Source organism: Sus scrofa, chromosome 2 (genome assembly GCF_054392235.1).
Source record: "Sus scrofa isolate SSC_HxYL_T2T_F1_AM1 chromosome 2, Sscrofa_HxYL_maternal_Yorkshire_Landrace_v2.0, whole genome shotgun sequence".
NCBI lineage: Eukaryota > Metazoa > Chordata > Mammalia > Artiodactyla > Suidae > Sus > Sus scrofa.
In genome coordinates, this window is record NC_139384.1 from 142,811,499 (window position 1) to 142,824,209 (window position 12,711).

A 12,711-nucleotide genomic window follows, 5' to 3' on the forward strand; every position below is an offset into this window, starting at 1 on the left:
AGTGTCTCCTGATAGTTCCAGAAGTGCGGTTTAAAAAAAAAAAAAAGTCCTGTCCCAATTTAATGATGATCTTTGTGCTACAAGTTAAATAGCTTTAGGAAAATTTAACTAATGGTAAACAACGCCTGAATCACCAGATCTCTCCATGGCTGGAGCTAATTTCTTACTTGAGAATCAGGATCCCAAAAGGAAAATGATCATCTGGATGAGAAGTTGTAATCTTCCCAATTTGGAAAATCACATTACACTGCTTTGGGAAAACGTCCAAATTGCTCAATCTTGGAAGCCATCCCTCTCCTTCTCTCAAACGGACACATTATTTAAGAAGTTTTATTATTTCTGAAAAAGACCAGTTGCTTTTCAAAAATAATAGCATTTGTGTATGGTTTGAAAGACTGCACCACCACAGATGGAAGAGTTGAGTGCATTCCACATGGCAAGTAGCTCTTATAACAGGGTCACCCAGCCATGTGTGCTGCAGCCAGAATCCCTGATGGAGGTGAGACAGTGATGCAGGCCCGGGCTGCGGCAGAACCACACAGTTGCTGCCTTAAGGCATCGTTATCAACCTGGGAGATTGTGTCATCTTTACAATTCCTTACTATACTTTAACATCCCAACAGAGTGAAGTCTTGCCGTTATTATGTACTTGGCTTTCCTCAAGCTCCACCTTCATCAAAGTCAGCAAAAACAGCAGATTGCCTTTTTTTTTCCCCCTGTCTTTTTGTCTTTTCTGGGCCGAATATGTGGCATGTGGAGGTTCCCAGGCTAGGGGTCTAATCGGAGCTGTTGCTGCCATCCTATGCCAGAGCCCCAGCAACGTGGGATCCGAGCCATGTCTGCGACCTACACCACAGCACGGCAACGGCAACGCCGGATCCTTAACCCACTGAGCGAGGTCAGGAATTGAACCCGCAGTCTCATGGTTCCTAGTGGGATTCGTTTACACTGCGCCATGACAGGAACTCTGCAAATTGCCTTTAATGATGGTTATCTCTTTGGTTTGTTTTTTTGACAAATTAGGGAAGACCTGATTTCTTTGATTTACTACTCCCCCCTTCAAGGAAAAAAAAAAAAAAAGGTAGGAGTTCTTGGTATATTCCAGGCAGTGCGAGAGGCATTTTACATCATCCTTATGGAATTGTCACTACCAGTCAGGAAAGCATATCTAACAAATGAGGGAAATGAGGCACCTTTACTTCTCTATTGTTATTTAAATTGACTCTGGTCACGTGATTAGGTGGAGGCTGTAGAATTTGAATCTAACTCTTCTGTCTTTCACTCAGCCCCTCAGTAAGTGAACTGGTTCCTTCCTCCTCCATATCATCTCTCTTTAAAAAATTTTTTTTTTAGGGTCGCACCTGCAGCATATGGAAGTTGCAACGTATGGCAACGCCAGACACAAGCCGCATCTGTGACCTACGCCACAGCTTATAGCATCGCCAGATCCTTAACCCACTGAAGAAGGCCAGGGATCAAAGCTGCATCCTCATGGATACCATGTCGGGTTCTTAATACACTGAGTCACAAAGGAAACTCCTGCGTATCATCTTTTACTTTTCCTCTTTATCTCTAAAGCATGAAAAACATTTTCTTTCCTAATTCTCTCTGTTCAGTCATTGTATCATATGTGTTCATACAGACCCTATTTAAGGCTGGGAAAGAGAAATATGATTTACTGTAGAGCTGAATTTTTCTAACGCTAAAAATGAAAAATGATATTCAATAATGTATTTTTAGGTTTAGGAGTCCCCATTGTAGTGCAGTGGTTAACGAATCCAACTAGGAACCTTGAGGTGGCGGGTTCGATCCCTGGGCCTTGCTCAGTGGGTTAAGGATCCAGCGTTGCCGTGAGCTGTGGTGTGGGTCGCAGATGGGGCGGCTCAGATCCCGAGTTGCTGTGGCTCTGGTGTAGACCCATGGCTACGGCTCCGATTAGACCCCTAGCCTGGGAGCTCCATAGGAGGGAGCGGCCCTAGAAAAGGTAAAACAAAACAAAACAAAACAAAAAATGTATTTTTAGGTTTATTTAGACCATAATTGTCATAGTCTGTAAGTTGGTAAACATAATTGACTTTTAATTTATTACTTTCCTTTGTAAACTAATTAATTACATCTGTATCTTTTCTTTCAAGAATATATTAAATGTAATTTTGACTCAAATTTTTAACTTATTTAACTTAAAATGTAGTTTAGTAGTCTTGAAAAGTTTTGTTTTCGTGTGAGAAAATATAGTCTAGTTGTGATTTCCTTTAGCAACTTCTGTAACAATTCTTTTATTAATGCTTTAAAATATAATATAGATATTCATATTATTCACAATTATTTTATTACGAAAGACAATTTTAGTTATTCTGTAGCTCCTTACACAACGAGAAAAGGGTACATTTAACTATATGGACATCATCCCAAACAGTACGTACAAAACCAACCTTTCCTCTTTCTGCTTCTTCAGTAGCTATCTTACCAGCACTTTGTAAATGACTTCCTTATGAGAAGTCCTAGGAAGTTTTAAGAAATTTTTTCTGATATAGAAATGATTCTGCATGCTGACTTGGTTCGTTTATAGAGCGTGATTCCAATATGCAAGGATCTTAGATGAGTAAGACCTCTATCCTCAAGAAATTGCGGAGACAACCACCAAAAGTAAAAAGGAACGATGCAGTGTAGAAATCAGTGTAGTGATGCTGTCCGCAGAGCCTTATGGTGGAAAAAAGAGAGCGTACACCTAGGTGAGTGAGAATCAGCAAAACCTCCTAAGGGCACTCCACACTCATCTAAAAGATTAAGAAGAATTTATCCAGGGAAAGACACTGAAGGAGAGGCACTTTGGGTAGGGTTGGGGGAATGGAATTCTTAGACGTCAGGAATGTCGTGTGGTTGGTCACCTGATTCTAGAGCCAACCTTTTCAGTTCAGACATCACTGCTTTCCTCTTTCTCGCTGTCTAACCTTGGGAAAGTGACTTCTCAGCAGAAAGGCTATTCTGATAGTTCCTACCTTATAGAATTGTTTAATTCTGCAACCAAACATAGGTTTGGCTGCTTGTTGTTCAAGAGTCAATAAATGGAGGGGCAAACTTCCGTCAAGAAGGTACTTTATCCAGAAGAGCCAGCAATCTGGGGAGACGGTGGACTTATGTCTGGAGACCAGCTGTGACAATTTTGAAAGGAAAAAAGGGGACACAACCTCAGTTAACCTTTAAGGCGGGAGATCAGCTTCTTCCTCCTCTCTTCATTGCCTGCAGACCTGCTGACTTCTCCCCATTTTCCTTGGGATGCTTGCTGTTCACGTGGTCTGCCCACAGTTGGATGACCTGCACGTTTGCTAAGGGGAAGCTAAGGGTGGAGGGTCGGTCATTCATTGATCACTTAATTCTTCATTCTTGGCGCCTTCTAAACCAGGAAAGGGATCAATAGGTTAGGTAAGTTGTGTATATTTAGTAAAAGCAGAAATCAGGAGCTAAGTTAAATATTGCCGAATGAGCTCATATTTATGATAAAGTCTAAAGAAAACAGGAATGAACAAACAGAAAAGAGGCAGAGGAGCTGCTTACAATTCAAGCTTGTAAATCCCTTTTTATGATGTATGACACATAGCGAATCCAAGAGAATAAGAAACAACATAATGTTTGGGAAATTGCAAATCATTTGCTGTTGCTGAAAATGGATGTAATAAATGGCTTGGAAGAAGATTAAGAAACTATGTACCATGTTAAAGAGCTGGAAATTGCTGTGTAGGTCATGGAAAAGCAGAGGAATGGCAGCCCGATTGTGTTTTAAATAGATCTCTCTGGAGCAGGGCAGGAGGAGAAGGGAGAATGATGCCAAGGATTGGAGGCACAGAACCCAGTTAGAATACCATCCTCATTGTCAAGATTAAATATTTTTTTTAATCCTCTCTAACAGTAACACAAAGAATGAAAAGGAGAGAACACCCCAAAGAAATATTTAGAGAATAGATTGTCGGGGCTTGCCTCTAACCATTAAGGAAGGAGCAAACAGCGATCTGAAGATTCTTACTGTGGCAAACTGGGTGCCCAGCAAAGGCACAAATGAGAGAAAAAGACTGTAGGAGTACATAGAGGTTTTAAGGAGAAACTATGAAGGGCAGTTTTTGGACATACTGAAATGAATGTTCTTCCAGTATGTCCATTTGATGAAGATATGTCAGATTTTTAGAGTAGCGTTCCCACTTAAAGCAGCAGATTCAGGATTCAGTGAAAAAGATGACGATGGCCCCGAGAGTGTGCAGGCTTCCCAGGGACAGTGTGTTTTATGATGACTGGTGAAGGGAAGAAGAAATCTAATGAAGCAGGTGGGGAAGGTAGCATTTTAATCTGGGTTCAGAGGTGGTAAGAGGAATGAATAAAGGGTCTTCAGGCAACAACAGGGATCTAGTGTGGTTGAATAGAAACTTGCTCTTTCTGTGTGTTTTATACATGCTACCATCTGAAAAATAAATCTGTAGATCATATTGATTGAGGCGAAGGAAATATGTTATTTTTTAGATTGGGAAAATGTTTTTTCTTGCCTAAATAAAAATATTGACCTTTAATGTAAGTAATCAGATTTTAGTCTGAAATCTAATGTTATTTTGACCTTTAATTTCTCTGCCATAATTTTAAGTCTTTAGCTACTATTTAATGGTCGTTGTAATGACAGGTTTAACAAATATTTAATGCGATTTTAAAATTTTAATTATATTTTGAACCAGCATGGGCATCAATCATGACAATGACCACCCATCATGTGCTGATGGTCTTCATATCATGTCTGGTGAATGGATTAAAGGACAGAACCTTGGTGATGTTTCCTGGTCCCGATGTAGCAAGGAAGATTTGGAAAGATTTCTAAGGTACTGAGATCACGTGCTGTTGTTATATCCTGAATGTATGAGTGTGTGTGTGTGCGCGCGTGTGTGTGCGCGTGTGCGCATGCTTCCTCACCCACCTGGGTAGGTGGTGTGGCAGAGCAGAAAAGACACCAGATTAGGAATCAAAGTGCTTATTTCCAATCCTGGGTCTCCACTTACAATGTGAATTGGGACATAACCTGCTTGCTGCTTGGTTTCCACGCTTTCAAACAAGAGGATGGGCGGGATGATTTGTAAGGTTGAAAATGATTATAATGACGCAACTAGGGATTATCATTCTAAGTGAAGTAGGTCAGAAAGAGAAAGACAAATACCATGCGATATCACTTATGTGTGGAATCTAAAAGTAGGGCACAAATAAATCCACTTACAAAACAAAAACAGACTCAGACAGAGAACAGACTTGCGGTGGCCAAGGTGGGGCAAGGAGGGAGTGGGACGGACTGGGAGTTTGGGTTTGGTAAATGCAAACTATTATATTTAGCATGGGTAAGCAGTGAGGTCCTACTGGATAGCCCAGGGAACTATATCCAGTCTCTTGGGATAGACAATGATGGAAGAAAGTATATGAAAGGGAATGTGTATATGTATGATTGTGTCATTTTGCTATACAGCTGAAATTGGCACAGTGTTGTAAATCAGCTATACTTAAATAAAAATAAAAGATCTCATTGCTCAAATCACAAAACATTGTAATGATAAAAAATATCTGCTGTAATATTTAATTGCCGCGTCAGAATTTCTCAGTGGAAACATGCTCAGCGCTCATCCATCTGCATCTCTTGTTAACACAAAGAATCTCCTTAACCAAAGCTCCACCCTTCCGTTGTGGCAGTTCTAAACTCTGAATTTTTTTTCCTTAGTGGGTGGGTTTCACCATGATTGTAGTCCTTGTTGTCCTCTTTTCTACCTTCAGCAGTCTTAATATGTAGCTTCCGTTGGGTTGGAAAAAGAAATGAAGAAAGAGTATCACTGTTCTAGTTTTCATCTTAAATCCCCTGTTCTTTACATCTTCTTCGGCGGAAGCAGTACCAGTAGGTGATATGCAAAGTCCTCCTTAGTGAGTGAGAGAGAGAGATGCTTGAAGTATCCAAAATTCCAAGTAAGAGATGTAGGGACACCTAGCTAGCTAAATTCACTACGCAGATCAATTTTATTTATTTTTACATACCATTTAAATTGTCAAGCTAATGTTTTTAGATGAATATTAAAATCTACTAAAATGTAATAGTTATTACATGCCTATAACTCTGCTCAAAGATGTGTAGGGTGTAGTCCGGGCATGCTCTTTGTCGTGATAGAGTAGAGATCATTGCTCAGAGCAGGTAGTATTTGGAAGGTGCCACCTCACAGCAAGAGCAGCCCCTCCGCAGGCCCTCACGAGTACCTGATTTGGTTTAGTTGTCTTACTTTGAATCACAACTATGATCATTTAATCAAAAATTAAATGCTTCCCCATTAATGAACATTGTAGTACAATGTCACATACAAAAATATTCTTACTGTTGGTGTTCCCATCATGGCTCAGTGGTTGACAAACCCGATTAGCAACGATGAGGACGCAGTTTCAATCCCTGGCCTGGCTCAGTGGGTTGGGGATCCGGTGTTGCTCTGAGCTGTGGTGTGGGTCGAGGATGTGGCTCGGATCTTGTGTTGCTGTGGCTGTGGTGTAGGCTGGCAGCTACTGCTCTGATTGGACCCCGAGCCTGGGAACCTCCATGTGCCGCAGGTAGGGCCTTAAAAAGACAAACGACAAAAAAATATTCATACTGTTGATAGTCACTTGAGAATGCTTCCTATGGATTTTTAAAATCCTTGGATATGGTCGATTTCTTACCTTCATTCAGTACTTTTGGGCAAGTTATTCTCTTGAGTCTGAGGTTTTTTCATCTCATAATGTGTGAAATAATAACCACCTCACACTGTTATGTAGGTTGGCGGAATCCATCCCTATGAGAGACCTGTATAAACCAAAAAGTTCTATAAATGTGAATATTTTTTTCTTTTTCAGGGCTGCACCCACAGCACATGGATGTTGCCAGGCTAGGGGCTGAATCGGAGCTGCAGCTGACTGTCTACGCCGCAGCCACAGCGATGCCAGATTCAAGCCGCATCTGCAACCTGCATCACAGCTCATGGCAAAACGGGATCCTTAACCTACTGAGCAAGGCTGGGGATCAAACCTGCATCCTCATGGATACTAGTCGGGTTCATGACCCAGTGAGCCACAAGGGGAACTGCCAACTTGAACTTTTTTTATTATTAGAATTATCTCAAAAATCAAAAACAAATGAGTCTCATGTATGGAATAATTTCTATGAGTGTTCAATAGAAGAGCTGATAAATAAAAGTAGGAACATTTTATTGGTGTCCAAAAGTTTCTGGTTGCTGTGTTAACTAATTATAACAACTTTTGGCATTCAATTAGAAATGATGCACATATCTGCATATTGCCAGGTCAAAGGCCAGTAACTGCTTGCTACAGACAAATCCCCAGAGTGTCAATTCTGTAATGGTTCCTTCCAAGTTGCCAGAGATGACCTACACTGCAGACGAGCAATGTCAGATTCTCTTTGGGCCATTGGCTTCCTTTTGTCAAGAAATGCAGGTAAGAGTTGTATTCAGGTGCGGTTTTTTAAGTATATATTCACATTCGTTATTTAGAAGCACCACATACTGATTGGAGGAGGGAAAGTTGACTTTATTTTAGAGTTTGTGGTTCCGGAGCACCCCAGTATTGGAAAGAAGGGTTTTCTAGGAACAGGTTTCTGCATTTTTCCCCTGACACTTGGAAGGAGTTAGAAATAGGTGTCTTTATTGAATCTCAGTTAGGAAGGAATGATCCAAGAATTTCTATCTCCAAAATGGCTCTGAAGTCAGGGAATCTTTACATTATGTCAGTTGACTGCTTCTATTTTAAATCTCTTGCTTTCTTACATGGTAGGTAGCTAGGTGAAAATGTAATAACAGTATATGAACGTGTAGTTGTAGAGGAAGGATTGTATCTTTTAACCCTGGAAATGAAATGTTAAAAATATGGTCTATAGGAATAAAAATTAGGACATTTCTAAATAGTTAAACTAGAGGAAAAGGGTAAATGTCCGATGGTGAACTAAGCAGTGTCTGTATATTGTATTCAAGCAGTTACTAGTTACTCAAAGAGGCTAGTTGTCACATTTTAGAAAAATCTCAAGAATTGAGCAAAATGTACCCCCTCCTTTTTTTTCCTCTTTAGGGCTGCACCTGCAGCATGTGGAAGTTCCCACACTAGGGGTCAAATTGGAGCTGTAAACTGCCAGCCTACACAACAGCCACAGCGACGCCAGATCAGAGCTGCAGCTGCAGCCTACAGCACAGCTCAAGGCAATGCTGGATCCTTAACCCACTAAATAGGGCCAGGGATCGAACTCGCATCCTCATGGATACCAATTGGGTTCATTACCACTGAGCCACAGTGGGAGCTCCCCAAAATGACCTCCTTAAATTGACTGAAGACTTTTAGCTCTCTTTTCCTTTCCTATTTTCTTTTCTTCTCACTTCTTGCTGCCCATTTCTCTCTACCTCTTGCCAATACACATACTTGCATCTGCTTTGTGTTTCGGGATGAAACTGATTGTCATGCTCAGAGTGAATTGGTAGCTGTATTTCACTGTAACTAAGCTTCTGTGATTGTGTGAAAGGAGTTCGGCTTTGTTGAAGACAATGTTGATTTGAATATCTGACAGAATACTTAAAATTCACTATATGGAAAAGACGATATGATGTTTTATGCTCTCTGCTTTGTAGTTCTTATCAAAAAGTTTGCTCCCTTGTTTATTATTTTCCCTCTTAGTAATTCCTCACCCTGATGTGTAAGCTCCATGAGGGCAGAGTGTTTCTCCAGCATCCAGTCCAATGGCTAGTGCATGGTAGGCACACAGTGAATGTTTGACTTAAGATTAAAATAAATGAATGTGTAAAGAAATTGGAGCTGCATCAAATGTGACAAGTGAAAGGATGTGTAGACTCATCTGGCAGTAGTAAACCTCAAAAGGACTGATCTCGTTGTGGGATTGTAACTGGATACCCAAGGAGGCACACATGGCAGATCCATGGGTTCTTGGAGCTTAGCATCCGGCGTGATAATTACAACAGTAGCCGGGTTGGCTCTGTATGATGTGTCCAAGTGCTTCTCATCTCATCTACCCATCTTGTCCACTCTCCTCTCACCTCCGGGGCCTTTAGATGATCAAAACCTGGGTCACGATCGTTGTTTCTCGAGTCATCTTGGTAAAATGAATGTTTTGAAGCATACACATTTGGTTTTGTAGGTAACCACATCTATGTGCTGAAATTAGCATCGTTTTGGAAAACAGAGAAGGCTCTCTCTGATTATTATTGTGCTCTTGTGTAGGAAATGGTTTCAGTTCATGTCGTGTGGAAAATTGATAGAGGTGCTCAATTGAAAAGTTTCATGTTTTATGAAGTACCCCACATGTTGGAAAAACTCAGCCAATGATGAGCGATAGACATGATTTTGGTAAATATTAGATCATTTTTCTTAAACACTTTTTAAAAAATTTTAGAAATCATTTTTAGTTATATGTTGCAGTTAAATTTTACTAATACTATTCTAAGATATTTTGAACTCTAAAATAGATGTCACAATGTGGAAATAATTTATATTTATGATCTATCTTGAGCCTCGTAGCAATTACGTGCCATAGTTATTATTGTCCTATTTTACACATTAACCATTTGAGGCCTATGGAAGTTAAATAACACAATGAAGCTGCTACCCTTATTAAGAGGGAATATTAGATGCACATCCAAAGAACAGAGTGTTTTGTAACCACTATCCTCAGCCGCTTCTTATAGAATGCAAACTTTACATTGTATATTTTGTGTAGGAAAAACCTTAGATCAAGTCCTGTGTTTAGACTGAATTTGTTTTATCCCCCAGAGTACCTCCACCATCAGAGTTAAGAAATACATGAATAGATTTTTTTTTTCATTTTTCTAGACTGGTTGCTCTGTTTATATGGTTATTTCTCACTAAATACCTTCATGATTTTTTTTCCATCTCTGAAAGTGTGACAGCTATATGGGACTTTAAATCTATTTCTCCATATCCTAGGATTTTGCCTTTATTTTAAACTATTTTTCTATTTTGCAAACAGAATTAAGTTTTTTAGGTTTCAAGTATCTAGAGATGTTCTCCTTTTCTCCCCTAAAATTATGTATATGTGACATTTTTTATTTATAAAATCAGATTTTTCTTTAGTTCTATCTCTGTAGAATCTTTATCAAGGAAAATTTTAGAGTAATACCCAAAAGGAATGGGCTGCTCCGGGCGGCCAAGTTGCCTCCTAATCAGAATTTGGGTAGAGAGTTCTGACTGGAACGGCATGAAGCTTGGACTCTAAGAGTGGTTCATCCTCTTATTAGTTTTGTAACCTTGCTCAAAACTCTTTTTCTTTCTAAGTCATGTTCTATTGAAGTGGAGCTGTGTTAACTTTTGAACTTTCGTAGGGCCGAGATGCTAGACTTCTTTGATTCTGAAATCCAAAGTAGCATTCTGAAACTACCCTTGAAAATCATCATTTCCATCCGAATTAGCGTAGCATGCAACGTGTAGAAATTAGGTGGGTAGAAGTGTAGGTGTATGGGTTGGGCCAATGAAGAGATTATTTAAAAATTTAGTCATCGATTGGACAAATATTTATTGAGTTCCAGCTGCTTTCCAGGCACCGTTCTGTGCACTAGTAACGTAGTAGGAAATAGGCCCCACTTTCATGGAGCTTAAAATTTAGTTGGGAGAAACAGACGAGAAGTAAATATATATAATGTCCTTTGGTAATAAGTGTTTTGGAGAAGTATACATTCAGGTAATAAAGATAGGGAATACCCACAGGGATAGGAGAGTGGGATTGGTGGTATTTTATGTATGGTGATCTGGGAAGGCTTCTATAGAAAGTGATCTTTGTTTAGAGCTTGGAAGAAAGGTAGGTAGCAAGCAATGCATTTATCTTAGGGAAAATATAGCAGGAGGAAACAGAATGCAGATGCCCCAGAATGGGGTTAGGGTCACGTTTTAAGTTTAAGGTGCGTATTAGACATCCAAGAAGAGATATAAGTAGGTCCAGGATAGATACCTCCCTGGAAGTCCTCAACAAGTAGGTGATGCTGAAGACTTGGTACTCAATGATAACACTGGGAAATGGGTTAGCTAGAAGAGGAAAAATTCCAAGACTGAGAATTTGATCACTACAGTATTTTGAGGTTAGGAAGATAAGGAAAAAGCAGTTAAGACTCTGAAGAAGTCTATTGGTAGGAATAAAACCAAGAGAAAGTTAAGATCCTGGAGGCCAAGTGAAGACATATTTCAAAGTGGAAATGATGAGCTGTTCCAAAAGCTGGAGACAAGGGGATGAAAATCTAGGCTGAGAATATAACTTGATAACGGTGTCCCCCTTGGGTTTGGGTCAGTTTTGCTTGAAGCTGTCTTAATGTCCCTGAGCACATAGTGTCAGGAAGGGAAAAATAGAAGGGAATTAGTTCTAAGTGTAGAAGATGCATCGTTCTGCCTGTTAAGATAAACCTTCAAGTGGATACATGGGAAGTCACCATATCTACCAATCTGTCACCTAGAGTTTATGCAAAACAAAGGCAGGCTCCATAACAACAAAGGAGTTGTCAGTCCTTTTTATCACTGTACCTACAGCACCTAAAAGAGAGCTTGATCAATACTTTCTAAATTCCTAAGTGAATCAACTGAATGATGGAAAAATGGCTCTAAATTTTCACTCATAGAAATAATTCATATATATATATATGTCAAGAGAATATGATGATATCTTGTAAAATATTAATTCAATGGCTAAAGTAAAAAGCAACCAATAAGAGCAGATAGCTTATGTTTCACAGCTTATGCATGAGTTAATCAGGCATCCTTACGACCATCCTGTTTCCAGTTGGTTAGAAGTAAGTATCAAGCTCCTCTGAGTAAGGATTCATAGCAACTTTTCAACATGTGTGTTTCTGGTACAACCTTAGAGACCATGGTAGTTGGTCCACAGTATTTGTGTTAGATACTGTTCTTCCATTCTTACTAACAGATAATTATATGCAAGTACTAGGGATGCCAGCATTATATACCTGTCGGTCTCATTAGTGATATGTTTACCCCTAGGGTAGGGACTGACATCTGCAAAGTGTTTAAAGGCATAGCTATCAAGAGGCTTGTGAAAGATCTTGACCCCCAGCAATAATTGCTCACTCTTCTGCATAAATATGCTAACTTCTTGGATGGCCTTTTTCCTGAGTTCTAAGCATTCAGTGCCTTAAGGCCGTCTGGCATCTTGTGGCTGAGCCAACTACATACAACTGCATCAAGTTACCTTAAGAGCTGCTTGAAATTATTTAACCAAGCTAAGACTACAGAGGTATGGCTAGATGGTTCCCTAGAATCACCAAGAATGAAGCCCTCCAGGAAACTTAAGGTTCTGCCTTTGGTTTTGGACTAGACATACTGTGAATTGCATACATATTACATTGTATAGAAAAATGTCTGCTGTAATTGAATTATATGTTGACTTGAAGTAAAAATAACATGAAAAGTTCCCATTTTACTTTTCTCTTATCAACTTGACACATCAAAGTGTGTAGTACTTCTAAAACCTCACATTTGATCTAATGAACAGGCTGGCATTGAAATGAGTACTTTATGAAGAATTCTAGAAGATTGAGTCTCTGTGATTTGGCGCTGTGCAATTCCAGAGGCCATAACAATTTGGACTTAAAAAGGCTTATCATAAAATAGCCTTTTATGGCACTTAAAAAGGCTTATCATAAAATA

The 12,711-nt window shown here is 39.6% G+C and overlaps 1 protein-coding gene across 13 annotated transcripts in view; it reads left to right on the top strand.

Moving 5' to 3' along the window:
- The window catches only part of ADAMTS19 (ADAM metallopeptidase with thrombospondin type 1 motif 19), a 467,308-nt gene that overhangs the window by 342,683 nt on the left and 111,914 nt on the right, over window positions 1-12,711 (top strand). For 12 of the 13 annotated variants that reach the window (XR_014838760.1, XR_014838761.1, XM_085014505.1 and 9 more), the window contains 2 exons: window positions 4,716-4,856; window positions 7,332-7,482. Coding sequence is in view for 11 of the 13 variants with exons in the window: in XM_085014505.1 (XP_084870631.1) it covers window positions 4,716-4,856; window positions 7,332-7,482 (292 nt within the window). In the remaining 2 variants the exon portion in view is untranslated. Of the gene's footprint in view, window positions 1-4,715; window positions 4,857-7,331; window positions 7,483-9,267; window positions 9,394-12,711 lie in introns of those variants that run through there. The other variant, XM_085014511.1, reaches the window with a different exon arrangement.